The sequence below is a fragment of the Podarcis tiliguerta genome (genome assembly GCF_965153285.1).
Source record: "Podarcis tiliguerta genome assembly, chromosome: 7".
Classification (NCBI taxonomy): Eukaryota; Metazoa; Chordata; class Lepidosauria; order Squamata; family Lacertidae; genus Podarcis; species Podarcis tiliguerta.
The window spans coordinates 84929392-84956979 of NC_139540.1; the positions used below are offsets into that span (position 1 = coordinate 84929392).

A 27588-nucleotide genomic window follows, 5' to 3' on the forward strand; every position below is an offset into this window, starting at 1 on the left:
CGCAACCTGAAAAAACGTAACATGAGGTATGACTGTAACAGAAGTACACGCAATCCCTGTTGTATCTGATCAAGACATGCTAGTTAGTATATAAAATTAACCTGCTGTTTACCTCCCTGTCATGTTATTTTTGGGAAATTATTATTTTTAATTAAACTGTATCCAAATGTTTCCTTTTCTTCTCTGCAATCTGTTAGTATTCTTATAAACACTTTACTAGAGACATTAATGAGCTGGGAGTGATGAGAAAAACGTAAAGACACTGCAGAACATTATTGATTGACATCATATTCTAACGATCAACTCAAGAAAGGCTTGCCGTAATGCTTTTAATAGAATGAAGAAATCGTTACTTTCCAAAAGCAAATACACCCCCCCACTCCATCATACTATTCAAGGAAAGTGTAACTGCGTTACTGTTTACAAGAAAAGAAAAAGATCAAAAGGTTTGTAATACAGACACCAATAAGAGATTTTATTGCACCTAAAAGGATTACAAGCCACAAAAACCTAAAGTACAGGCTCCCAGCGAACAGGCACCAGTGCTGCCAATACAGGACAAGGAGATGTGGCAAGAAGGTTCCTCAGCAGACTCAGCAGTTGCCCTTTGTGCTTATATGCCCAAGACATGATTCTGAGAGCTTTGCTCCAGAGCAAGAAGAAGATCTAAACACTTCCATCAAAGCCCCATCTCCAATACAGCTGAAGGGGCCAGGCGTTCACGGTAACTTCAATATTTTGGTCTCTTCACCTCAACCCTGAAAATACAGACATTTTATGAGACACATAATACAGAAGAGTCCAATACAGAATACAGCTTGCAGGAAGTAAAATTTACAATCAGTGGGACTTCAGCACTAATTCAACTCTTTCAGGCTTGTACTCAAATCTTCAGAGTTGCACTCCATCACAGAAGCAGACATGCTCACTAATGCGAAGAATCTGCACTCTGCGCAGTAATACATATCACCTTTTCAAGCCATGAAAACAAAAGATGGCCTTGCATAACCTCAGAGATGGTAACATGCAAAGTTACTAAAACATACAAAAGAATCCTTCTGGCAAGTTCCTTTTCCTTCACAGCTAACAAGTACTGCAGAGACAAGGCTTCTGCTAGAATGCAGTTACAAGCAGAGCATCAGAACCAAAGGACCAGAGAAGAGCTTCAGCCTTTGTACAAGGCTGACATGGTGAAGACTGAATGGGCAGGTAATTTCAGTGGGATTGTGATCTATCGGCACCCGCATATTGCCAGCAGTAAAACCGTAAAGGGGTGGATGAAATAGCAGATAAATTGCATGGGCAAAACTCTACAGAGTACAGAGATGACAGAATAAAGGTGAGGCCCTATTTCAGTTTTATGTGCACCCCATAGTTAATGAATCATAGTTGGGGGTCTGGACAATTGGACTTGTGAAAGGTAATTTGGCCTCACTTTTTAGGAATGTGAAAAAAAATACATGGGTCAGAGCAAAAACCTTCAAGGCGAATATTCCTCAGTTCATACATGCTGAGCCCTCACCCCCTGGATCACAAGACCACCACAACTAAGTCACAGCACTCTGTTGAAGACCCATAAGGGCAAGTGCACAGCAGGGAGTGGACTCTAGGAGTAGCACTCATACAGCAACAGATTCTCAAGTGAAAGCATTTCTACTAACCCATCAGCCTCCAACTTCTTCCTTTTCTCGATGATCTGCAGAGAAGTTAAAATCAATGCATTACAATTACTGTATTATATATACAGGGTTGTATCCAAGGACATAATTAAGTTTGTGCAAGGATTTCCACTTGCACAACAAAACTCCCCCCCCCCATGCCTCTCAGATCTGTTCAGGAGCAGGTTTGGGGGCAGCACTGGCAGAGGGCAGTTCCACTGCACAAACCAAACCACTTCCATTAGATACAACCCACAACTTTTGAAGCTTCCTATGTTAGGAAGGTACTGAGGTTTAGCAAAGGAGCATGCAACAACACATAACAGAAAACAACTGATTTCTAGCAGGCTAGCTCAGCATTTGATCTGTTACACAAGGGAAAGCAGAGGAACAGTCTACAAGTTCTATAGGAGGAGGCATTGTTTTCCTTGCTGGGCTTTCTCAGCAGCAACAGAATAAACAGGACCATAGAACAACTTGGGAATACTGAAGACCAATACACAAAGACGGAGAAAATATACGCATGTGACTGAGTAAGCTGGCCAAAGATCCATTCTCCTCTTAATCTTAAAATAAACTCAGGAAAGTGTCAGTGGTACTCTGAATAAAGTTCTGAAAAAACTGCACATTCAGCTGGGAAAAGGGAATATAACTAAAGAGCCATTCTGCTCAAAATGCTCACCGCGCTGATCTTTTTCCACTGCCGATCCAACTCTGCTTTGTCATTGGTCTCCTTGAAACGACGTGTCTTACGGCCTTCGGACATCTTAATTCCATACTGGAAAGCCGCTCTAGGATAAAACAGCAAAAACTCAAGAATGGAGGTGAAATTCCTTCAGCAGGAAGGTTAGTTCAAAAAAGCCTTCCCATGGTCTAAATATACATTCCCACCAATGTTACAGGAAGCAGCTGACTTGTAAGGTCCTCCCAAAAGGCTAAAATATTGGACCATAACCCACTGCTTCTGCTTCTCCCATTCTCACCCTCAGGACAAGTGGCAAACTTACTTGGGCAGAGCCTCTTTGTTATTCATGTACTCGCTATATTCTTCTTGTGTGTCAAAGTCCCAGCGACCAAGGGGTCCCTTTTTATTTCCCTTGAGGAGAGAGGAAAAAAAGAAAAACTTAATATATCCGTGTAGGAGAACCTTATTTATGCAGGCCTCTGTAAGAAACAGCAACCTAAATTGCACTGGACTCCACACAACTATCATGCCAAGGAGGAACGTTTAAGACCACGCTGACTCTTGCTATAAGAGTTTTCTACTTGCAAGGAGGTTGATTGTTATATTGAGGAGCACCTGGGGTGGGGGCAGGATTAGTCCCACACGCGCAGCCTGAAGCAGTAGAATCAAATCTACACACTTCATTCTGCCACAAGCCAGGCCAGAGTGTGAGGAGCTGCCACCACACAGTCCAATGGGAAATGAGAGTCATGTGAAATCTTAGGCAATCTACACTTTAGGAGATATCACAACTAATAATATTCCCCCCAAATATCAGCCCCACCCTGAAGTAGAAATGCTTATCCTGAAGCTAACAAATTGGCAGTTTACCTGATCCATTTTGCTGTAGTCTACTTCTTCATCACTATCCACAGCCATGTCATCCATGCTAAAAAGAAAAGGGATAGAATTGGAAGCTCTTATTTATACTTGCAGCCCCAAGTCTGGATAATTCCAAGTTTCACCAATTTGCAAAGACTCCAGATAAATATAATTAGCTTGCCAGTGAAGAGGAGTACTTAATTACAAATACTGCAAACAGCTGCCCTTAATATTGTCCACTAAATATTAGGGTAAAGCAAGAAATATCTTGCTTGGCTTCATGTGGCTCCCCAGAGCCCACATCCCATTTCGAGGAATACTTACGTTGCAGGGTAGCATTCAGCATAGCTGTTTGACATCCCAAAGAAGTCGCCCAATTGCTTTTTGTCTTCAGGCTTTTTTAATGTGCCCAAAGTTAAGGGAAAATAGAATACAGGCATATCTAGGGTCAGAAAGCATCTGACATAGGCAAGTGTTGTCACCCAAAGTAATTGGGGAGTTTAGATCGATATGAGATGACAGGAGAATAGAAAAGAAGCAGCCCTTAAGAGTCAACCAAGTCCCTCATTTCTCCTTAGCAAGCCAAGGAGTTAATGGCCCCAAATTTGATGGTAAGAGATGGACCCTCCCCACTTATTGCTCCAATTCTCCATCTATAGCAGCTACTTCTTTATGGACGCCAGCAGCACATGAGGCAAGTTACAGGTATTTGGAAATACCTTTTCCCTACACTTGTTTGTCTCACAGTGGTAATTAAAACACTCTACCGTATTAGTTCAAGGCAAGGAAATCTTCCCATCCCTTGCTCTCAGAAGCCAGTAGCCAGCAGCTTCTTGGTCACTTGAAACATACACAGAAAGGATCTCCTATGAACGACAACTGAATACTTAAAACTAAATGCTTCTGCTTAAAGGACCAGTGTCTTCTGGAGCTTTCCCAACTACACATAGGAAAATATCACCTTCAAATGAAGCTCTGAGCCTAGAGCGAGAGACAGTTTTCTATAAAAGAGGCTAGTAAAGATAAATCAAACAGCCAACTGTAGCTATTTGCACCCAGTGCCAGCACACATTTGTATATGCATATAAAAAGGATATGATTCTGGCCCGTCCCAGCCACCTGCACCAGCAAACTTCTCATTGATTGATTTAATCAACTCTTTGGCTGAGCCAGGTCCTGGAAACAGTTTCATAAGAAGGTTAAGAAGAAGCATACCTTTGGTTCAAAAGAACCTTTTATTTTAATGTATGAAATGTATAAAATTGTGAAAAACCAATGAAAGAAGCATACCTTTGTCGATATCAATAGGCTAAGGAGGAAAGAAAGAGCACATTACTCTAACATGGCAACTAAAAAGCAAGATGAACATCAGTCTTTTGTTGGGAGCAGGGTGCTGTTAAGTGCAAATTCTTCTCCATACACAGTATACTGCCTTCTCCCTTGCCAAAATATTCATCCTGAGCCCAGACTGGAAAATCTGCACCAGTTAACACATAGTCTCAACTTATTTAAAACAAATCACCAGTATCAAATTATCCCTACCTCTAGGTGGATTTTATACCCATTTTATCCCAGTAGTGGTTGGGTGCCAGGCAGAAACATTCCTCTTCTTCCAGCTGATTAAACCATCTATGGCCTTTTAAATGTGGGTGGTTGTTTTTTGTTTGTTACTATGTTATGTATTTTTGTGTTTTTATGTTGTAACCAGCCCTGTGACCCTCGGAGGAAGGGCAGTATAGAAAGTTTTCATGGCCAAAGTACTGTCTGCTCACCTCGTCATCAGCTTTGGGTTTCTCAAAGTAGCTGTGCCTCTTCTTCTCCTCTTCACGTTCACGCTCTCTCTCTCGGTCGCGCTCACGATCTCTCTCATGTTCCCTGTCTCTCTCTCTCTCTCTTTCCCGCTCTCGGTCCCGTTCCCTGTACCTCTCTCGCTCCTTCTCTCGTGGCACTTTTGCCGCAGACGGCACATAATCACCAATGTCCTCAAAAATACTTTTGGCCAAAAAGATACAAATTAAAAAGGGCATGAAACATAAATATACACTAGCCTCAAAAACAGTAGAACATTTCTTACAGGCTCCTTGAACAATTTACTCCATCAATCAATCCTGCTACCAATCTGATGAATCCCAAGGTGGCTTCTTCTTGCTAAAATATTACTGTTTCCCACGCTCAGGGAGAGTGATAAGCCAAAATTAGCCCACTTACTTATTCCCTCCCAAGGTCTGCTGGAGGAGCCTTCAAGACCTCTCATTTCAACCAAGTAAGAGCTTCTTGTCAAGGGTGCCAAATGCAATTAAAAGGAGTCATGCTAAAACCCTGGAGGATAATCCACCCAGCAAAGGTAGCTTACTTACCTCATATCTGCTTCTGGAGGTTTCTTTTCATCTAGTTTTCCTACAAACAGAAAGAAGTCAGAATAAACCTACTTCTGTATTCATGTTATCTGTTTCAGCTTTGTTGTCTTAGGAGGGGATAATGAAAACATCATGCTACAGATATATGTGGCATCTGTGCATTGTGGCATGTGAAACTACATGCTTGACAGTTGAGGTCACTCAGCTTGTGCCTCTTCACCTGCCGAAGAGGCAAGAAGATGCAGATTAAGTACAGTTCACCCTAATTTCTCCATTTTAAGTGGTTTCCTGAACTAGGAACTCACCCCTACAAGGTAAAAAACAACAACACTAGCATCAGAATTCTGATAAGCAAAACTCTGGTGTCTCCCTGCCATTTGTTTAATTTGTACAAATTTTAATGACACTTTCCCCTTCAACGCCCCTTGTGCTTATGGGAAAAGATCCCGTTAGATCTGTACATCCCGTCAGATCCCAAAATACAAGGCCCACCTTTGTCTTTCTTCTTCAACTTTTTGTTACGAGTGCCTTGCCTCAAGTAGGAAAGAATCTGGGTCAGTTTACTGATAACGATGTCATTTGTAGTCAGGGTTGTTTGGGCCTAGAAGGAAAGTCAAAGGAATCAGACCCCAACAGATAATGTGTGCCTCATCATACACACAACAAGAAAAGCACCTGCTCATTCAGAGAAAGCACTCATAATTTATACCTCCATGGTAGGGCAATCTGCCTTGCTTCGGATCAAGGTGGTAGGGATATCTGTGTCTGCATATTCATCATCAAGATCCACCACATACGCCATCCTCCCTGGCAGGAAGAGCTCATTTCGCTCATATGCCTTGCTCTTGAATAGCATTCGGTAGATGTTTCGACCTAGGAAGGATGGGGATTTGATGACACTAGAATATTTAAGGTACTTGCTCATGGTACCATGATAGTCACAACATTGCAACCAAGGTTCATAGAACATATATGAGCATGCCTACCCAAACGAGTCTTGAATTCAATTTTGTTTTCTGGATCTTCATCTTTTCTAAAAGAGAAACAAAATGAATAGATATAATACGCCTCTTCTCTAGACTACATTCTCTGTTAAGCTAGAACAGGCATAGGCAAACTCCGGCCCTCCAGATGTTTGGGACTACAATTCCCATCATCCTTAGCTAACAGGACCAGTGGTCAGGGATGAAGGGAACTGTAGTCCCAAACATCTGGAGGGCCAGAGTTTGCCTATGCCTGAGCTAGAAAGTCACAAGCCAGAGTTTGTCTTGTTACCACTTACTTGGTTTCTTTTTGGGGCTTCTCCATCAGTTCCTCTTCTTCCTTTTCTTTGCTGGAAATCTCAGCACGCACCTGACCAGAGAGAAATTTTCTTCAAAATGCTAGCAGAGTCCCAAAACCCAACAAATTGGATAAGGTTTGGATGCCCTTTTTCTTACACGCTGGCAAAGGAATGTATGTTGCTCTGGAGTTACCTGTGGTAAGGTAAAGGTAAAGGTACCCCTGCCCATACGGGCCAGTCTTGACAGACTCTAGGGTTGTGCACTCATCTCACTCTATAGGCTGGGAGCCAGCACTGTCCAGAGACACTTCCGGGTCACGTGGCCACCGTGACAAGCTGCATCTGGCGAGCCAGAGCCGCACACGGAAAGGCCGTTTACCTTCCCGCCAGTAAGCGGTCCCTATTTATCTACTTGCACCGGGGAGTGCTTTCGAACTGCTAGGTTGGCAGGCGCTGGGACCGAACGACTGGAGCGCACCCCGCCGCAGGGATTCGAACCGCCAACCTTTCGATCAGCAAGCCCTAGGTGCTGAGGCTTTTACCCACAGCGCCACCTGGGTCCCTGAGTTACCTGTGTGGCAGTATCAATTGGTGATCTACACAGAGTATATGAACCTGAAATTATTTGTATGAGACTGTCAGTGCTATGTTACTCCTGGTTTTGTTACTAATTTTGGGTGGGTGTGATTTTTATCAAACCATGTGTGCTCTGTATACAATGTATGTTGGAAAACTCAATGAAGCCTTTAAAAAATGCTACTCTAAACTATAAATAATTTATAAACAACATTGAAAACTGAAAAACAAATCAACAGTACTGTTTATTTATTTATAATAGCCTTAATCTCTTCAGGAAGAGATAAATTACCAGAACAAGGTGGAGGCTGAATAAAGTCAAATTTCCCCCACCTGTTGCTTTATTTGCATCTGAAAAATACAGTCAGTGGCCATTCAGACAGAGGAAGTACAAGGTGACCACATATATGAAGTAGTTTATCTTATGCAGTTATAGGACAACTGCATAACTTAACAACCAAGAACAATCTCTTAACAACCAAATCTCGAGCAGCTGATAAAACACACTGAAGATTTATGAAAGATGTTCTTCAGAAACAGCATTGCAGAAAATTAATTAGCTCTTAAAGCAAAGAGCATAATCCAGAGTTATTCCAAAATTCCAGACAAGTTTAATACTACATAGATTATTACCATAGTGTTCTTGATCAAACAGAAGTAAAAAAATCCTTAAAGGGACAGACATTACATATCAAATAAGGAATGGTGGCAAAGGGAAAAGCAATTTAGCTATCAACAACACGCATTACTGGAGATCTCACTGAACACATGGGGAAGAGGTTCTCCAACATGATAATTGCTGATTTACTATTGATTGTACCATCTGGCTTACCTTCTGTAGCAAAGCAAAATCCAGACCCTTCACCAAGTGAGTGTGCTCCATGTCACCACCCAAGAATTTGGACTCCTGAATCAACTGCCGCCTCTTTTCTGCAGCTGACTTGTCCCTAATGCAATAAAAAGAACTCCATGACATCAGAGCCACATTGTATTGCAAAGCAGAAAGGCAAAAACAGTGACTGCACTCACGCTTCTGCAGTGGGTCCCACTGCCCTGTAGTTAGCAGTTGTGCTGATCAGCTCTGTTTCCTCGTAGTCCTTGTTGACACCATCTCTTCTCTCCTTTGCACGGTCCCTGTATTTCTCAGCCAGCTCCCTCTCTCGCTCAATCTCTTGTTGGCGAAGCTTTGCATAGTAGCTGGTGTGAGAAAGACAAACCGATTATCACTGAAATATTCAGACCATGGTATTATAAGAGAATTCCCAGTTCTCTTAACAGCATCAGAGATAATAGCTAGAATCATGAAGGCTTGTCTCTGGCATCTCCAGTTAAATGCCTTTTTCTGGATCCTGCCTCCCTGAAGTGATGAGCTACCCATGGCTACAGGCTTTGTAGACATGTCACCAACACTTCATGCTCAATGATTTCAAAGGCCACAGAAAGATCTAATAAGATCAAGAGAATAAGCCTTACCCCACCAAGCTCTAAGTGAATCACTGACTGAAGTCACAAGTGTAATCTCAGAACTACAACAAGGGTAAAAGTCAAGATGGCAGAAGCACTGAAAACTAAGTTTCCAGGTGTTTCTGAAGATGTCCATTACCACCACTATACAGAAGGTAATTCAATGGGGATAAATAAGGCACAATATTTCTTTTAAGGTCAACCAATCACTGGGTATCCCTCTCAGCGAGAAGGCAGCCAAGAGCCCAACTTTTTCTGGCAGGGTCTTTTATTTAGGATTTTTCCTCCACATTAAGGAAACATCAGGGCCTTAGGAAAGCTTTGGATCAAAATCTCTCAATTTACCTTTTCTTTTTTCTCCTCCGAGCAGCTGGATCTTCATCTTCATTGTACTCTCTTGGCATCCTAAACAGGACAAAAAAATTGCGCTCACAGAATGCCCAACTTTGAGAGTGCGCTAGGAACATTTCATGCCATTCAATAAAACAACTAGCTCAGTCAAAGGAAGCCAAAGGTGACCATGAAAGCCTTCCGAGTAAGTTTTGAAGATGCTTTAAGATGTGCATATAGATTTTGAGAGCTAGGTAGCATACTGGCAAAACCTAGGAGCTGCAAAATCCCCAAAACAAATTTTGCCCCAGTCATTTATGGTAGCGTTCTCTCAGTCTCTGCCCATCTCATTAACAATTTAGGATAATACTATCTTATCTCGCATTTTTGTAACGACTGATATAATGTATGTGAAATGCTTTGAACACTCAAAAGCAGGGGTAGCCAACTTGATGCCCTCTTGGTAGCCAACTCCCATCAGCCCTAACCAGCATGGCCAATGATTAGGGTGATGAGAGTTATAATTCAGCACCATCCAGAGGGCACTAAAAACAATACTGCTGCTCTAAAGTGTTATATTACTGCCAAGCATGATCACTATTGTTTTAAGATCAACGTATTAGCCTCATTAGATACCTAATTCTGAATTTAGTTTCTTTCTATTTTGTGCCCAAATTATACAGAATACACAAGCATATGCCAAAACTAAGTACTGAATAAATATGCACCAGCTGACCAGGGGTGGGCAGAGGACAGGGAGAAAGACCTCAACAAAGTTTTGTTAAGTAGCACAGAAATTGCATGCTTACTCATGATGGCGAGATTTGGAAGGTGGTGCAGATGTTGGAGCTGCTCGTGGGGTCATAAGAAGTTTTCGGAAGTCTTCATTGGTCAGTTTAGATCTAGAATAAAAACAATTGTGATTTACTGCCAAAAAAACCCCACAATACATTATCCTGCCTTCAACAAATTATGGTAAAAGATTTACTGAAGGACAAAAACTTTCCAAATTCCATTTTATGATACCAAATCGTCAACATGCTTGTATGGACTGAAAAACATCTGCAAGCAAAACAAAAACTAAAAACAGGCATCCATTGGCTAGGCAAACTAAGGCCCGGGGGCCGGATCTGGCCCAATCACCTTCTCAATCCAGCCTGTGGACGGTCTGGGAATCAGTTTATTTTTACATGAGTAGAATGTGTCCTTTTATGTAAAATGCATCTCTGGATTATTTGTGGGGGATAGGAATTCATTCATATCTTTTTTTCAAAATATAGTGTGGCCCCCCACAAGGTCTGAGGGACAGTGGACCGGCCCCCTGCTAATAAAGTTTGCTGACCTCTGGCTATCCTGTCCTCCTCCACTGGTTGAATAAGGAAAATTAGCTGATGGATGGCAAGACAGTGGTGGGTGCAAGGACACAGAACAAAAAATGCATTAGGGCCACTGCAGGACACACTATTGTTCCACCATGACTTGGTAGTTGTAATGAACTACCCATGATTCCCTCATCTACACTGGCTAGAATTCCACTTATCCAGTTCTTTTGGTACTTTGCAGTAGTAGTGGCATGAATCCAGAACTTTTCAGTAGTCTTGATAGCTGGGCTCATGGTTGCCAAGACCCCTTATCCCAAACGACTTACTGCATCTCTGTATGACGCTATGGACAATCCCCTGATCCCACCTCCAGTTTCAAGTTCAGGACTGTCCATGTGGTTGCCTTGGGATTCACTATCCCAGCACAAGGCGTAGGATAATCCCACCCCTCCCCAGCTCTAAGGTAGAAAAGAGAAGGATGGGCAATCCTTGAATCACCCTTGCTGGAAGCCAGTAATACATTCACCACAGTGAGTAGTTTAGTGACACTTGGACAGCAGCAATGGTAAAAACAGGACGCTTGAACCAACACAAAGCATAACGAAAAGGTTCTACTCACTGGTGAAAGGAATGAGAATCATCCACCTCATGGCCATCTGGGGCCAGAGGATTAGAGAACGGCTCACCTAGAAAGAAGAAAAAGAAGTGATTTCAAGCCAATGCAATACACATGCTGCGCTGCCAAACATGTAAACACACCATTTGCACAGATTATTACAGGGTTTTCATTCAGAAATGAAACCACCCAGAGAAAGAAAGAGAAACAAACAAGGAAGATGGAACTTCAGTTGTCAGAGAGACTGCACATTTGCAGCTCTGCATGAGTTGTGTGACCAGCTGCTATCTCTGCTGCAAGGAAGCGACTGGAGACAAAGTTAGCAAAGAGCAGGAGGCTCTAACAGCAGGAGTGAGGAACCTACACACACACACACACAGTATTGTTGAACTACAATTTCCATCAGCCCCAGCAAATGTGGCCAACAGAAGGAGAAAAAATGGGAGTTGTAGTACATCAGTGCCTGGAGGTCTGCAGTGTTTTCCCCACAGCTGCTCTGGATTGCCACTGCCTACCCAAGTTAGGATCACCCCCTTCCTTCCCAGCCACCCCACAGATTAAGGCCCAGGACAGCATTTTAAAAAGTAGAGACATCACCTTGCCAACAAAGGTCCGTATAGTAAAAGCTATGGTTTTCCCAGTAGTGATGTATGGAAGTGAGAGCTGGACCACAAAGAAGGCTGATCGCCGAAGAATGGATGCTTTTGAATTATGGTGCTGGAGGAGACTCTTGAGAGTCCCATGGACTGCAAGAAGATCAAACGCATCCATTCTTAAGGAAATCAGCCCTGAGTGCTCACTGGAAGGACAGATCGTGAAGCTGAGGCTCCAATACTTTGGCCACCTCATGAGAAGAGAAGACTCCCTGGAAAAGACCCTGATGTCCATGGTCCATGGGGTCACGAAGAGTCGGACACGACTAAACAACAACAACAATGTGCCACAGGCGCAACTAAGTTCATTTATCTATCTGCCGGTATTTCACAAAATGTACACATTCCTTGGTTGTTAAAACAACACAAAACCCTCAGAGCGGTTTAAAGAAGGTGAGGCGATAAAATCGAGGAAGATTCACAACCCCACATTGAAACGTGGGAAGGGTGAGCGCGGCTGTTTGACACGGCGAAGGCGCCGGCCCGGTCTCAAGCGGCAGGGAGTTCCGAAGCGCCGGATCCCCGGCCGCGCTCTTCCGGGGGCGCAGCGGGCCTGACGGGGCGCCGGCAACTCGCGCCGATTCCGGGGTCGCGTGAGGGGACGAGGCGGCGGCCAAGAAGAAGGCTAAAACTCTCTCTCGACACGGCCGGTGCCTCAGCCGGCAACTATAAACCCCCCCACACACAGCTCGCCCCCCCCCCGGAGAAACACGGCCCGCCCCCTCCGGAGACACTCACTCTCCCGCTCCGGCATCTTCGCTCTCGCCGCCGCCGCGGGTCTCGGCCTGAGTAAAAAAGAAACACGACAACAACGCAGCGAAACCCCTTCGCTTTTCCCACAAGGCACCGCGCGGCGGAAGGAGGCGGGGGAAGGGGCACAGCCTGTGACCCACAACGCCCTGCGCGGAGACCGAGAATAGAGAGAGAAAGAATATGATAAACCTGTCTGTCATTTGTCTCAATAGCAAAATTCCGGGTTTACTTGGGAAGCCACGTACAGTATTTTTTCTTATTATTATTACTCCACTGGCAGAGGGTTGGGGCGTGAAAATGGACCCTGGAAATCCACCTGGGAATGTAGCATGTTTACCAAGAAGATAAGCAGTTCCTATTTCTTCTGACTTGGGCTCTATTTCATGTGGTCACCCGTCACCCCCAACACACTCACATTTTATTTTTTTGAAAATAGCCTTGCCAATCTTAATTAATGGATATGCATTTAGACTCCAGCATGAAATCTTGGGTTTCCAATGGGTTGGTCGGTCTCTATTTAGCCCCAGGGAGAGAGGCGTCGGGCGGGGGCAGAATTAGAAGTACCCACATTGCACCATTGGTGTATCACTCTATATTAAGTCTATGGTTCGGTGCCCCCGATTGACTGATTGATGATTTACCCACAGTACCGCGCGACTCCCCAGAATCACTTTGCATAGCCACGCCCGTCGCCTGGTGCTGATTGGCCGCGAAGAACAACGGGACGCGCCGATTGGCCAGCAGGATGCGCTTCGGGGAGCGGGGGGAACCTCGAGTGCCAAGATGGCGGCCTCCTCAGCTGCGCGGGTCGTTCAGGGCGGCCTCTCTCGGAACCTCAAGGAGCTCCGCATCCACCTCTGCCAGCGCTCGCCGGCCAGCCAGGGGGTCAGGTACGCGAGGCGAGGGGAGGCCTTTCCCTAATTTTTTTAAAGTTTGCAGCTTGGTAGGTCGTGGGGGTGGGCAGATGCTCAGATGCAGCTTTATTATAATAGTTATTGTTACTGTCATATATTTACTGTGCGAATGTCCCGCTTTTATCCCTTTCAGGGACTTGAAGCGGCTTGGAGATAAATAAATCTCTAAATAAAAATAGGGAAAGCAATAATTAAAAACAATTAAGTATTCATAGACTCAGAATTGTTAGCCTCTCTCTGTTTCGCAAGGGGAGGTTTGCTGGTTTGCTTTTAGGGAATGGGGGGCGCCGGCATGAAGGGCAGTAATATTGGCCGTTAGTTGTCCTTTTGCATGTTCGTATCAAACACCTGAAAAAAATCCCAGAACAAGCCATAGTGGACTTGTACTCAAAAGGGAATCATAGTAGGGTTGGAAGGAATCCCGAGGGTCATCTAGTCCACCGCCTGCAATGCAGGAATCTGAACTAAAGCACCCAGGGCAGATGACCATGGTGCTTTATCTGAGATCCCTGCATTGCAGGGGGTCGACTAGATTGATAGAAATGTGTGTGTATTACATTAAAAACAGCAGAGCACCCGCTTTACTACTAGGAATGGACGTTGGTTTTGAATCACAAAAGTAAAGGTAAAAACTATGTTGACTAATAAGGAAAAAAGCCCAAAAGGCTTATTATTTTTATTAGTTATTAAATTTATATACAGCCCTTTATATGGATAACAGGGCAGTTCACAGCACAAAAATAAAAGATAAAACCGCAAAATATTTAATAAAACAGGAACAAAAACCATTCAAATAACCCCCACATTTTAAATGATAAAGAATGTTAATCAGCCAATGATAATATTAGAAGCAATACCTTTACAAGGCCAACTCGTGCTTTTATCGGTGGGGGGGGGGCGGAGCGGGAAGAAAGGTGCTGTGGGTGTCCTAAAACAGATTATGGTAATTTGATTTGGATGTATCCAATAGGTCAACTCACCTTGAACACTTTATTGTGATAGCAGCTAACCAGCTGAGCAGAGAAGCCACAAAGCCAAGTCCAGTGCTGTTCTAGTTACTGTTATATATACAGTATATGCCACTGAAGAAGTTTGCTAAAGCTTAAACACATCTGGTATCATCAGGATATACTGAACATTACTGGCGTAGGCTACTGGGAAAATTGTAGGGAAAAATGATATAGAGTCAAACATTGGTTCCTGAATGGCTGTTTTCAAAAATTTCAGCGCCCAAAGCCAAAAACCTAAAAGTAAATGCTCTGGTTTTCAAACTTTTTTGGAAGCCGGACGTCCGATGTGGCTTCCGCTTGAGTGCAGGATGCTTTTGCAACCAATCGGAAGCCGTGCCTCGGTTGTTGAACATTTCGGAAGCTGAACAAGCTTCCGGAACGGATTACGTTCAGCAACTGAGGTTTGACTGTACTAGTCATATTGTTTTCTTCACACCTTGCTGAGCTTTAGCTCAGTTTTTTAAACTGTGTTCATGGGAAACTGGGTTTTTAAGAAATTTGTAATGTTGGACAAGCTGCTCTGAAATACAGTGTACTCATCACTACAACTCTGGAATTTTGTTGGATGTGTTTAGAGTTGTTTCAAAAATGGCAAGACCCCTAGAACATGTCCCCAAAACCCTGTGCTCCAGATAAATATAGGAAATATTCTCTGAATGTTTGACACTTGAAAGCCACTATCTGTATCCTACTGACTTTTCATGAAAGTGTAGAAGACCCTCACCCTAATGCATGCTGGTATGTTTGCTTCTTCTTTGCAGAGATTTCATTAAACAACATTATGTGACTTTAAAGAAAGCAAATCCAGATTTCCCTATCCTGATCAGAGAGTGCTCAGATGTGCAACCCAAGCTCTGGGCTAGATATGGTGAGTTATGGGGGAGTGGGGTGGGATGTATGTTACAAGTTTGCTATACAATTAGGTAGAAATAATATGTTGGACGGTTCAAGTATTAGCCTTTCCTTGAGGAATAAAGCTTTTCAGCCCTGCCTGGATTTTTATTGTTGAAGGCCACTAGCAAACACTTCTCGGACAACTCCAGCCCAGTAAGCCACTTGCACTTTCTCCCCACAACTGCTCCAAATCTGCTCTATAATGTTTTCTCTCCTATACAAATAGATCATGCCGGAAAACATTTCCATTGACAGACGACAGAAACCTTGGCAGTTTTTTCAAATGTTGGCTGGTAGCTTACATGAAGTATCTAGTGGGAACAGAGCTGGCACTCCCTTCTGATAGAAATATGTGTCTCCAGGGTGCTTTCCCCCCTGGATTTACCTGTTAGAATTTTTAAACAAAAAGTGTTACAATTTTTTTGTTCACGAGAGCTGTTTTTGTTGGACAAGGAAATTGCTGCATATCTGTAATGCAGAAGGGATCAAGAGAAAAAAATGATAAACGGAAGACAAGAGAGTGGATAGCAATGGTCTGTGGCTGCCAGAGAGGAAACTTAATTGAGCACATGGCCTATGGCAAATAATGAATTATCTCCCTCTCTACCCACCCAAGGGCTCGTTTCAACACTTATTCCACTCATTTTCTTCCAAAATAGTTTAGCAGCTGTTGAAAAACCATCAACAGCTTTAAAGTTTTAAGGTAAACCTAGTTAGTCTTCACTTAATTAAGGCTCTGGCCCCTGACTTAATATTTCTGATAACTGGCACCATGAGGCCTCTTTACTAGTACTTTGCCAGATACATCTACCGTATTTTTCGTCCCATAGGACGCTCCGTCCCATAGGACGCACCTACTTTTTTGGGGGGGAAATAAAGGAAAAAAATTTTTCCCTTGATTTCCCCCCCAAAACCAGGTCGGGGAACAGTGGGATGGCGGCGCTGCGCCTCCCCGCTGTCCCCCGACCTTGTGGGGCTGGCCGATGTCTGCCTGGCGCCAGGGCGCTCTGCTGCAGGGCGCCCCATGCGCCGGGCGGCAGCTGCCGCCCGCAAGCCTTGCGCGCCGGGGGGAGTTCTCCCCCGGTGCGCAAGGCTTGCTGACACTTGCGCGAAGCACGGGGCGTCCTCCGAAGGGCGCCCCGTGTTCCGCGCTGCAGGCTGCCGCCCGCAAGCCTTGCGCGCCGGGGGGGAGTTCTCCCCCGGTGCGCGAGGCTTGCTGGCACTTGCGCGAAGCACGGGGAGTCCTCCGAAGGGCGCCCCGTGTCCCGCGCTGCAGGCTGCCGCCGCAAGCCTTGCGCGCCGGGGGGGGGGAGTTCTCCCCCGGTGCGCAAGGCTTGCTGGCACTTGCGCGAAGCACTGGGCGTCCTCCAAAGCGCGCCCCGTGTTCCGCGCTGCAGGCTGCCGCCCGCAAGCCTTGCGCGCCCAGGGGAACTCCCCCCAGGTGCGCAAGGCTTGCGGATAGCTTCCTGGAGCCTGGAGAGCAAGAGGTGTCGGTGCGCACCGACGCCTCTCACTCTCCAGGCTTCCGCGAAAGCCTGCATTCGCCCCATAGGACGCACACACATTTCCCCTTCATTTTTGGAGGGGAAAAAGTGCGTCTTATAGGGCGAAAAATACGGTAAATAGAGAATAGTGGCATTGAGTCATATGCTTTAACACCTTCTGTAAATACTGACATAGTGTCAGTCCTACAGCAGACTAGAGAGTTCCCAATAGGTAAAGCAGCTGAGGACTGAGGTGATAGTGAGAACCTTTCTTCTAGCTTTATCTGATGTGGCTGCTTTGATGTCAACTGGGTAGTTCACAAAGTGGGGGAGCTAAGGATGGACCTGTTCCCCACCCTTGAAGCAGAAGTGAATGTCAGCTCTTCTGAAAAGCATTTATTTGCACCAAGTCTGTGCTAGTGCATCCAAAAGCAATTCAGGTTATAGGTGGAACACATCCCTCTTGGACACTGCATTTCAGTTTTTAATGTAGTGCCTTCCTGAAAGTAGAAATCCCTGTATCATGCATTATCTGTGCAGGGTGTTTTGTTTCCTAACACTGCTTGTTAGTGAAATTGTAGGAAAGTGAGGCTGCTATGTGTATGCATTTCCTGAGTTTTATTGCTGTACCTACATTTACATCTGTGTATAGTAAAGCAGAGCATGTCTAAAGGAAGCTGTTAGCAGTGGAGGTTGCAAACGCATGTTGGCTCGATCAAAGTGTCTGAAATCATTTCTTCAAATTAAAACCGTCCATGGTATATGCCTTTCACCCAACTTTTGTGTTTTCCTCAGCGTTTGGCAGAGAGAAGAGTGTACCACTGAATAACCTAAACATGGACCAAGTTGCCAAAGCCTTGGAGAATGTTGTTAACAGCAAAGCATGAGGAAAACAAATGGCAACTGAATTTGAGTCTAATTCCAGATGTAGATCACTTCTTTGTGTAACTTGCATATAAAAGAATTCAACTTAGAAAATAAAGCTGAAGTATCTTGCTTAAGCCAAGATGGTCCCCTGTAAGTTGATTCTTCTCACTATTGTTAATCTTTGTACAGTTTAGAGACCAGTAAACATCACAGAATAAGGCTTCTCTAGAAGTGCCAGGATATTTACTTTTACCACTCTTCAGAAAAACAAGAAAGTGTTCTGTTCACAGGCTTGTTAGCAACAAGCCAGCATGGCTGCTTTGTATGTATCACTATCAACTTTGTAAGGAAGTAGACGGTAGATTTTCAGCTGAAGCACGAAGGGGACAATTCTGGGGGAGAGCGGTCAGCTCTTTGGCAGTCCAAATGAGCACTTTGACCCGTTCTTGCAGCTGTAGTTTATCCTGATGCTGCTCTAGGGCCTGTAGTCCTGACTGACCTACAAAATCAGCAGCAGCCTGGGGCAAAAAAGAGAAGACCAAAGTTAGTTCTGAGCTTGCTCATGACTCTTGAGCCTTCAGAAAATACAGGAACAACAGATAGCCAAATACCTCTGGCCAGTGATGGAAGAGGAGATGCAGTAGTTCAAGATCTTGAGCCACGACTTGGTCATCAGGAAGGGCAAGGATGCTAATGAGGGGGAAGAGTACAGCCTTCTGATGCAGTGCCTGGCAGTAGGCAGAGCCCTTAGCAGCTATGTTGCACAGCACTGTCAGAACCTGAAGAAGACACCAAAAGGCTAAGGTTAGGATTCTGCCACTCTGATCTTTACAGTAGTATCAAGGAACTTCTGTGGCCTTAAATATCTGGCACTGATTGCTTTCCTGTTTGCTTTTCACTGCCGCCTCTTTGAAGATTCAAGAAGCTGTACCAGCTAGTGACATACCTAGAACTTCCTATATTGTTGAACTGGTGCTCAGTATATGTAGCCTGCTCAGTTCCCTTAGCTGATGCATCTCTCTTAATTTCAATTGGGCTGGAAGCAAGAAGGGCACCCTCAAGCAAAATGAAGGTTTCCACATAGCTAGTGGAACCCTGAGGAATACTAGCATGGCTTGGGACCCAACTACCTTCCCCAGTACCAACCACCTTGGACCCTACAATCAGCAGATGAGGGCTGCCTAGCTGGCATTGACCTGTGACAGAGCCTTCTTAGTGGCAGTTCCTGGTGAAGTGCATTTGTCTCCCTCACCATTGACATTCAGGAAGAGTTTAAAAACATTACTGTTTAGCCAAGCTTTTGATGGCTGAAAGATACTGCTCCTGGCAACCCTTGAAATCACTGGCTGAGAAAATGCTTAATTGCTTTTAGAATGCTTCCTCCCTTTGGGAGGAAAGGCAGTATATAAATTAAATAAACTCCCTAGCCTCTAAAACCCCTTGGAAAAATGGTGTATTACAGAACCAAAAGACAAAAACAGCAAAAAAAGTTGTGCTAAGAAGAATTTAAGTACGGAATGAATCTCATTGGCACTGACAAACCCAGTATTTATAAATTAGTATTTTTATTCTACTAAATACCCTTTTAAATCTGTTTAAGGGAGAGGGGAAGGAGGTTATTGCATTTGGTTTGTGGTTTTTTCCCTTGTTTTTATTATGTATTTTGCATTTTTCTCTCCTATTTTTATGTTGTGAACCACTTTGAGATCTAAGGATTAAGGATGATATACAAATTGAACAAACAATAAAGTAAGAATAATTTAAAAAGACAGATTGCCAGTTACACATCAGTGGTTGAAATGGCTGTTAAGAGCCATCCCCTTAGGCGTCCATCTGCAAGCAATTTGAACACAACACACTTCAAAGGGATGGCTCTCAGCACCCATCAGCTGCACTAGGGGGTTCCCAATGGATACTTCCTAGTATGACTGATTTTGGTGAGGCTCTCTACCAATACCAATCAGTATTAAAAGGCAGCCCTAATTGCCAAAAGTCACCTTTCCCAAAACTGCACAAAGTCAATATCCAGTTTCAAATTCTCTGGTGTTCATAGAGGGGAGGAAATCCATCCTCAACCCTGATCAATACTGTAACCTACCAGCAAGCTCAGCCTCTCGTAGCTCAAGAGTTTCAGTAGAGATGGAAAGAGGTCTGGGTTGAGCAAAGCAGAGCATGATCTGATGCTGTCAGCTGGGGAAAGAAAGAAAAATATCAATCCCTATTGGCATTCTGTTCAACAGAGAAAAAGTGAGCTACCTGGAAGAGTCATCTGCAGAGGAAACATTCAGTAGGAGCTAAAACAGGCTTTAACTACTGAATCTAGTCTTTCCCAGCCCCAACGGAGAAAAGCCTAGGATGCATGAGCAAGTCACCCTAGTTTTTTGCTGCATGGTGCAAGGATACTAGATCTCACAAATCACATGGTCTGCCTGAAAACCTCTCTGTACTGGAAACTTTTAATAATACCTTATGCTGTATGCCACCTAGACAACAATGTTATTAGGTGACTTTAAATGGGTGTGCAGGCAGGTTTAAATCCTGAAGAATTTAAGCCCCACACTTCAGCTTAGGAGCAGGGGTTAGATCTTTTCAGTCTGGCAGGATTCAATGCAAACCCTGATTCAGGATGGTGTTTACACTGCAATCACCTGCTAAAATGGACACCCACCTACAACCCCCACCCAGGGTTTAGCAGAGGATTCGATGCAACCCCCTTCACGTATCAGAAGGGGGTATGCATCAGAATCTCCTGCTAAAGGGGTGTTTTTCACATTGTTTTAGCAGGTGATTCCATACAAGCCTGCTAAAACGATGGGGGGAAGCCTCTCATTTTTAGCAGCACCTTGCACATGATATCATTGTGATGTCATGCGATTGACAAGCAGGCAGCCCCACCTACCAATCCTGATAAGAATCTGGCTTGTGGAGCCAAAAAGGTTCCCCGCCACCCCGTTATTAAGTAAATTATTAGGCTGTAAAAGAAAATGCTAATCTCATCAATTTATTTTAACTGTTGAGATCTACCTAGCCTCAGTACCATCAAGGTCAATATTCTTTGCCCAATTAGAAGACTCCAATAGATAACAAAGGAGAGGCAAGGCAGCAGTACCACTTGGTTTGCCATCTAGTGCTAACTGTGTGTGCCAGGACATACCTGTCAGGTTGTTGATGAGCCACAGACACTCCTGGGCGATGAAGAGGTGTTCGGAGACAAAGCACTGTATGAATTCAAACAAGGCCCTTAGAAGTCTCCCTTCCTGTTCTACGAGTTCACCATCGCCCACTTCATCTTCTGCAAGAAGATTGGCAACACACCGCACCACAGGACAAATCAACTGACAAGAGAATTGAAAAAAATACATTCAGAAGGAGAGCCGGGGGCACAGCCTGGCACCTCAAATATATTTCCCATTTACTTTACCAGTTCTACACCCTCAACTGAAGTTGTTGACATCACAGAAGCCAGTTCTAGCAACAGCTGCACAAGGGATGGCACAGTCCTTTGAGAGATCAGCAGTGAGTTGTTCACCCGGCTACAGAAAGGAAAATAAAGGACAGCTATCCCACTTCAGTAGGCCTAGGTAGAGTCCCACCTCTATCCAACCCATTGAAAGGCTTTTCTCCTATACAGTCTGCTCGTTTTTCAAGTGAAATCAGTTTTTGAATATGCAAAGTTGAAAGTGGGGTGAATGGGATGTTAGAAATGGTTGTAAGGTGCAGGCAACAGTAGCCATAAAAAACTGAGTTAGACTTTGTGACCTTGCTATATTATCTCACTCATCACCCTGGCTTTACAGGAAGGGGTTAGCTCAGTGGGTCTTAGGCCATTTTCAGGTGAACCTCAGGGGACCAGCAGGATTTAGAACCAAAGGATACTGCCCAATTATCAAGATGACTGGCAGGGATAAAAATGATCTGCCATTAAAGAGCCAACATTTTCCATTCTTCATATTTCCTCAGCAAAGGTGTGGGTGGTGGGGAACGTAGTTTGTTTACGGAGCAAATATTTGTGCAAGCATCCCTAAACTGGAAGTCAGGCCCATGCCCTTTGCATCTTTGTTCCCAATGTGCACTACCAACCTGCACATGTCTCACTCAAGAATCCTAACCCACTACTTAGGACCTCCTATGTACCACAGAAACATTTACCTACAAATAATGTAGTGAAGACCCCATGCAAATTCCACTGCAGCTCCTATTCCTTCTTCCAGGTTGGAACAAACCAAGTGAAGCATGTCTTTGGGGAGGGTGGAATTTAGGACCAAGCTGGGGGCAGAAGGAAAAAAATACTCTGTTTAGTTATTAGGGGAACCATGTCAACTATCCCAGAGGCAGAGAGTGATAGGAGTCAGAGGAGAGATATTGCTTTTGGTAGCTTTGCACATGCCTTTCTGTATAGTTTTAAGGACAAGCTACATATCATCTACCATTCCATAGATATATTTGACCAAAAAAATCTGATTGACTTTTTAAATATATCTGTTCTAGTGAGGGGTTGAGGAAGATACACATGAAACTCCTCCAACAGCTCCACTGTCAGGACCCTAACCCTAACCCTAACCTCTCCTCAAGCCACATGATTCCCTCCCAGCCTCCCCAAAACTTCAGCATTTCAGAAACCAAAAGTGCAGCTTATTATCTACTTGCTTAATTAACATGCAGAACTTGGAATGTTAAAAGTGTATTTTGAGTAGGACAAGGTACCAAGTTTCACATGATAACACTTGATACTTCAAAATACAGTGTATAATTTGTGGGGTTGATCTTCTTGCAACAATGATACAAAAGTGACAGTTTCTATGAATCTAACTGTAAAGTAAGGATATGAAAGACATCATAAAATAAAGGAAGAAATTTCACAGGGCATAGGCAAGGTCCACCGCCTAAAATGGTTAGCACCACACAAACTCCGATGAGAAAGATGTTGGTGTGCCAAAGGAAATCTTCAGGATTTTAAAGCCAGATCATTCCATTAATGTTAAAGACTAAGATTATAGCTAAAGTATGTCCCCATAGAAAGCTTATTTGTGGAGCTGGTTGATTCACTTCTGCTGCCAGCATACAGGAGACCAGGGTTTGAATTTCCACTCAGCCATGAGGCCCACTGGGTGACCTTGAGCCGGTCACCATCAGGCTTGGTATGAGGATGAAATGGGCAGGAGAGCCATGTACACCACCTCAAGCTCTTTAGAAGACAAAGGAGATATATAAATGCAATCAATAAAATAAATAATAAGTTAGTAAATGAGTGACACCAAGATTGGTGCCTCATGTGCACAGATACTTTTTTTAAGGGTTTGGAGTAACCAAGAAGGAAGCTGGCTATGTCATGCACACACAGATACACGTCAAATTCTGAAATGAAGAGATTATTCCACTTACGGTATGATTTCAGCCGGAGCTTCCTTAGACTGCAAGAGCTGTGACAGAACGTAGCCAACACCTTCCTGCACCACCACATGAGGGGACTGAAATCAGAGTACAACAGTCACCATCCACTGGTTCAGAGTAAAAGGCCTCAGTGTGTTATGTATCCTGTGGAAACACATACGTGGTTTCAGGGGTGGAGGGTGCTGATTAACTGCTGTATTCCTTCAGACATTTCTCAGGATGTTAAAAATATAAGCAAAAAGCTTAATGAAGCTAAGAACAGCAAGCTGCTCTTTGAGAACACCTTATTAATTGCCTTCACGGGTTACTGTATAATCAAATGAAATAGGCCAGAATAAATCATTCAGTTCTGGGCAGCAGGGTACAGAGTCCTCAGTCTCTGTGTTGCATATGCAGTCGATGGATTCTACTTATTCTAACAGTGGTAAATGGATAGTGCCTGACTCAAATGCACTCTCTGATTTGACAAGGCTTGTACGCAGCTGGCATTCAGAATGTCTGGGCTGTTTCCCACTTACCTGGATGCAGGATGCCAATACTGGGATAATGCCCTGAGGTAGAAGTTGTTTCTTCACAGCCGTCATCTCAACCACCAAGTTCCCCAATGTGTACAAACACAGCTCCTGAAATACAGCAGGGAAGAACATGCTCCATATTCACCATTCTATAACTGCAACTTCTTGCACAATGCTACAATACCTGCAAACAACTCTAGGGACAGAAAACATTTCCACTGGAGTGGAGAGTAGCTGAGAAGATTTGGGGATGCAGAGATGTTAACAGCTCAAGCAGCGAGAAGAAATACAGGCAATGGAAAAATATACTTCTGAAAATAATATCAATGTGATCAATAACTTTACACCAATTGTCAGAGGTCAGCATCCATGTGAGCCTTTGCTACCACCCCTCAATGGGAGACCTCCTATCCAATGAACCTTACAATGATTCTTCCAACTATAGCCAGACTACAATCACTCCCTCATTCCAGGATGTACTTGCAGCCAAGTTCATGTCACTGCAAAAGGCCCAGGCAGCCGCAACTTTATCGAGTCTTCACATTTACCTCTCCCATGTTCTTCAGACCTTTAATCCACACTTTCCTGATATCTAGTGGCCTACACTGGGGCACATTTGCTTCAAATGTGCAAAAGCGCCTGTTTTATCAGATAAAACCCAATTAAGTTGACGTCAATAGCAATGTACTTTGTTGCATCTTGAGCCACTTTTTAAACTCAAAAAATAAAGAGTATGCTGGAGAGGATAGTTTTCATACTCTGTAATGTGGAGCCTGCTGTAGGCAAAAGGTCACACTTCACTTGCCTTACCAGAAGCTGAAACAGCCAAGTACTGCCAGCCTGGATCTTACCATAAGGGCTACACTGTGTCCAGAGAGGTACGTCAAGAGGTAGGAGGTTGCTGGCAAACATGCCTCAACCACATCAGGGTCACTGGAATGGGAGAGTTCATGTAAACAGCGAGCTGCATCCATCTGCAGATCTGCCAGATTGCCAGTGAAGAGACCAATCAGCACACGCATACTGCCCTCCAGCCTACAAAATTAAAACACCATCTTTATGCAGTCCTCTGCCAGAATCACATACACTTTTTACTTATATGTTCTACTGAAGGAAAGTAAGTGTGAAATTGGAGCTAGCCTAGTAGTTGTCACTATTGCTCCTACTATCATTGTTATCATCATATTTATCTTTTACATTGACATAGCCACTCATCAAAAAATATCCCATGGGATATTACTGTTCATCTGCATGGCCCAGGAAATCAGACAAATTCCAACTGAATGGCACTTAACAAACCTAAACAACTTGACAACTTATTTCCCACCCAACCCAAACTGGAATAGAACATTGGAAAGTTTATTTAACCCGGATTGGAACAGAATATAAAGTCTACCCATTCTTCCCACACCAGACCCCCACAAGTTAGTTCAGGTTATCAATTCAAAGTTAGAGTCTGTCTTAAAAAAACAGGAGGTTGTGCACACACCGGCCACAGCCAAAGAATAGTGAAAACAAACTTCCAAAATCTAAAAGAATGTTTGCCCTTGGGAGGCTTGTATACTCAGCCCTCTTCTCTACCCAGAAAACAGCAGGGAGGACAGAAACTGTAACAGACTAGCATTCAACACCCAGTTGGATGAAGAAGAGAAGAGCATTTCTGTGCACTACAGAGTGCCTCTCTTCTTCTGGGGTGCTCATCTAATCTCTGGAGCTGCCACACTTTCAAGGTCATGGACATCTAATAGAAATCCAGCTAACAAGGAAGTTGGACCTCTCTCCACTCAAGTTGGGTCTGTTTCTGCACAAGGTCAGATGGTGTACTGCACCTAAATAGTTCCATTTACTTCAACACAGACAAGCAGCACCCCCCAGAATAGGCGTCAGCAGGTCAAGTGCACATTAACTAACCTGATGAATTTCTGCTGGTTTTCTCTGTGCTGTAGTCCTTGTCGAAGGAGACGCAGAGATGTTGCCCTGTCTTCTTTTCCTCTTTGGATGTTTTTCAGCAGCTGTGAAATCTGCGAGTGAGCAATACTGAATCAGCGACAGAACTTGAAGAGAAAGCAAATCTCAGGTGGAAGCCTCTTGCTGCTGTCCACCTCTGTGGTATGGAAGGGCTGAAACAATCCTGGAGTCTCATAGACCAGGGTGCGGTGGGCTATGAAATGTAACTATTTAACATCTCTTTTGAAAGAAAAAGGACATCAACTTGAAATATTACTTGGACGTTTTACCGCTTCGCTCACATGGCACTTTCATATACTGTGATCATAAGCTAGCTATAAATCAAAAATATCAGTTATATCTAAAAGAATTGTGTAATTAAATGAACTGCATTTATTAATATCTAACACTCAATCAACTTCAAAAAACAGACGAGACGGTCTTCCTACCTCTTCTTCAGAGAAAGGAACTGCTGCCCCACTGTCCGTTCCAACCTGCCCTTCATCCATCAAGGTGTCCTCACATAAAAGCCGCTTGCTGATCAACTGCTGATGCCTCCGCGCACTCCGTAAAGCTGCAAACAAAGCAGCACATTGTTACCAAACTGCCAATACAAGGAGCAAAACAAAGGAGCAAAAAGAGCTTGTTAAATGTTACTTATGAGACTGCCACACGGAGCAAAGTAATATGCAACTCTCTCGTCCCAATCAAGCTGCAGAAGGAAGTCACACACAAACCTGACTCGCGCTCCCTCCTCCAAGTCCGCAAGTCCTCCACGCTGCAGTTGCGTGGCCCCCAGCGGCTTTTTCTCCAGCTCCTTGGACCAGCAACTCCATGGGAGGCAGCAGCTGCTGCTGCTGCTTCAGCACCCGGGACGGACCCAAGAGAAATCATAGCTCCTGCTCTGAGCCTGGGCTGCACCCCTTAGCAACATATAGAGGTATGCAACATATAGAGCACCCCTCCTAAAAATGGGGGCAGAGCTGTCCCTTTAAAAGGACCAGCAGCCGGACACTACTGTCGGCTCCCAACTCGTGTCCACACATTTGCGTGCAATTATTATCATATATTTATTTGCACCCCGCCTTTTCCCCTGACATGAACTCAATGATATGGCTCCCCCCGCGCGGGCCACGGCTTAAGGGCCTTCTGCCTCTTCCCAGCAAGGGGCTGCCGCCCAGAGGAGCCGGGCCTGCCTCTCAGGGGCCAACACCAGCGAGGCCGGGAGGGGAAGGAGGAGGAGGAGGGCGGGGAAGGTCTCTGAATGGCGAGAGAGATGGACAAGCAGAGCCGCCGCAAGCGGAGTGCGGGCCAGGCGGGGGCCTTGCTCCAGGCACAGACCAACTCCGCGCGGTTGCCAGGACAACAAACTCAGAGCTATCCGACGGGGTCGCGGCCGGAAGAAAGGAAGAAAGGACAGGGCGGGGCAGCCATCTTGGCGGATGTTTCAACTATCGGCTCAGTGCGCCTGCGCACTCCGTCCGGGAAAGGAAAAACTCAATGAAGGGAACTATAGACCCAAAAAGTGTAGAGTGGTCGAGCTCCCTGGATGAATGAGTTCCCTTGTCACATTGCGATGCTATTTTCAGCCGTCTCCCCAGGGCAGAAGTGAGGGATGCCCTTAGGAATTCGAGGTTTTTCTTTAGCACCATTTGGAAGCGAGATAGGAGCAAAGAGATGAGGTCATTCAGCCTTATAATTCATACTGCCTATTCCAATGCGCACACAGTTCCTCTTAGCCTCTTACTGAAGACAGGAAGGGTGAGTTTGAGGGAAAGCTTGTGACTTACACCAGCCCTACAGTGCAGGCCAGTCTTTAATATTGGGACTGGCGGGGGTCTAACACAGACTGAGAGGGCAGTTTGCCACAACCCTGCAATACAGTGGTACCTCGGGTTACATACGCTTCAGGTTACATACGCATCAGGTTACAGACTCCGCTAACCCAGAAATAGTACCTCGGGTTAAGAACTTTGCTTCAGGATAAGAAGAGAAATCGTGCTCCGGCG

The 27588-nt window shown here is 44.5% G+C and overlaps 3 protein-coding genes across 3 annotated transcripts; 1 reads left to right on the plus strand and 2 right to left on the minus strand.

Annotated features, from left to right (window-relative positions):
* Positions 1–447: 447 nt before the first annotated feature.
* On the minus strand, positions 448–13190 carry IK (IK cytokine). Its single transcript, XM_083448737.1, has 20 exons — positions 12543–13190; positions 11155–11221; positions 10023–10115; positions 9229–9288; positions 8449–8616; positions 8252–8366; positions 6844–6914; positions 6548–6594; positions 6271–6434; positions 6054–6162; positions 5562–5601; positions 4977–5196; positions 4495–4513; positions 4300–4380; positions 3529–3607; positions 3214–3271; positions 2666–2754; positions 2341–2449; positions 1662–1696; positions 448–758 (listed from the first exon to the last, which is right to left on the minus strand). Exons 1-20 carry the CDS (start codon positions 12556–12558, stop codon positions 731–733), a joined length of 1668 nt encoding a protein of 555 aa, XP_083304863.1. The 5' UTR covers positions 12559–13190; the 3' UTR covers positions 448–730.
* An 89-nt stretch (positions 13191–13279) lies between these two features.
* Positions 13280–17865, plus strand: NDUFA2 (NADH:ubiquinone oxidoreductase subunit A2). The gene is made up of 3 exons (XM_083448873.1): positions 13280–13447; positions 15243–15349; positions 17655–17865. Exons 1-3 carry the CDS (start codon positions 13341–13343, stop codon positions 17744–17746), a joined length of 306 nt encoding a protein of 101 aa, XP_083304999.1. The 5' UTR covers positions 13280–13340; the 3' UTR covers positions 17747–17865.
* TMCO6 (transmembrane and coiled-coil domains 6) lies at positions 14145–27049 on the minus strand. Its single transcript, XM_083448747.1, has 13 exons — positions 26317–27049; positions 26029–26153; positions 25544–25653; positions 24484–24667; positions 23636–23740; positions 23109–23194; positions 21876–21992; positions 21148–21259; positions 20881–21061; positions 19825–19916; positions 18338–18505; positions 16993–18244; positions 14145–16182 (listed from the first exon to the last, which is right to left on the minus strand). The coding sequence occupies exons 1-12, from the start codon at positions 26471–26473 to the stop codon at positions 18062–18064; spliced, it is 1620 nt and encodes a 539-aa protein (XP_083304873.1). The 5' UTR covers positions 26474–27049; the 3' UTR covers positions 14145–16182; positions 16993–18061.
* Positions 27050–27588: the final 539 nt, after the last annotated feature.

What these genes read in the sequence shown, in the direction of transcription:
- IK (XM_083448737.1), bottom strand. An exon ending in CCTCCAGAAGCAGATATGAG is followed by an intron (nt 5,197 to 5,561) that starts GTAAGTAAGCTA and finishes TTTGGCCAAAAG; the next exon opens with TATTTTTGAGGACATTGGTG. An exon ending in AGTGGAAAAAGATCAGCGCG is followed by an intron (nt 1,697 to 2,340) that starts GTGAGCATTTTG and finishes ACTTCTCTGCAG; the next exon opens with ATCATCGAGAAAAGGAAGAA.
- NDUFA2 (XM_083448873.1), top strand. Translation starts at nt 13,341, where the DNA reads ATGGCGGCCTCCTCAGCTGCGCGGGTCGTTCAGGGCGGCCTCTCTCGG. An exon ending in CCGGCCAGCCAGGGGGTCAG is followed by an intron (nt 13,448 to 15,242) that starts GTACGCGAGGCG and finishes TCTTCTTTGCAG; the next exon opens with AGATTTCATTAAACAACATT. An exon ending in CAAGCTCTGGGCTAGATATG is followed by an intron (nt 15,350 to 17,654) that starts GTGAGTTATGGG and finishes TGTTTTCCTCAG; the next exon opens with CGTTTGGCAGAGAGAAGAGT.
- TMCO6 (XM_083448747.1), bottom strand. Translation starts at nt 26,473, where the DNA reads ATGATTTCTCTTGGGTCCGTCCCGGGTGCTGAAGCAGCAGCAGCAGCT. An exon ending in GAGGAGGGAGCGCGAGTCAG is followed by an intron (nt 26,154 to 26,316) that starts GTTTGTGTGTGA and finishes CTTTGTTTGCAG; the next exon opens with CTTTACGGAGTGCGCGGAGG. An exon ending in GCTCATCAACAACCTGACAG is followed by an intron (nt 19,917 to 20,880) that starts GTATGTCCTGGC and finishes TTCTTTCCCCAG; the next exon opens with CTGACAGCATCAGATCATGC.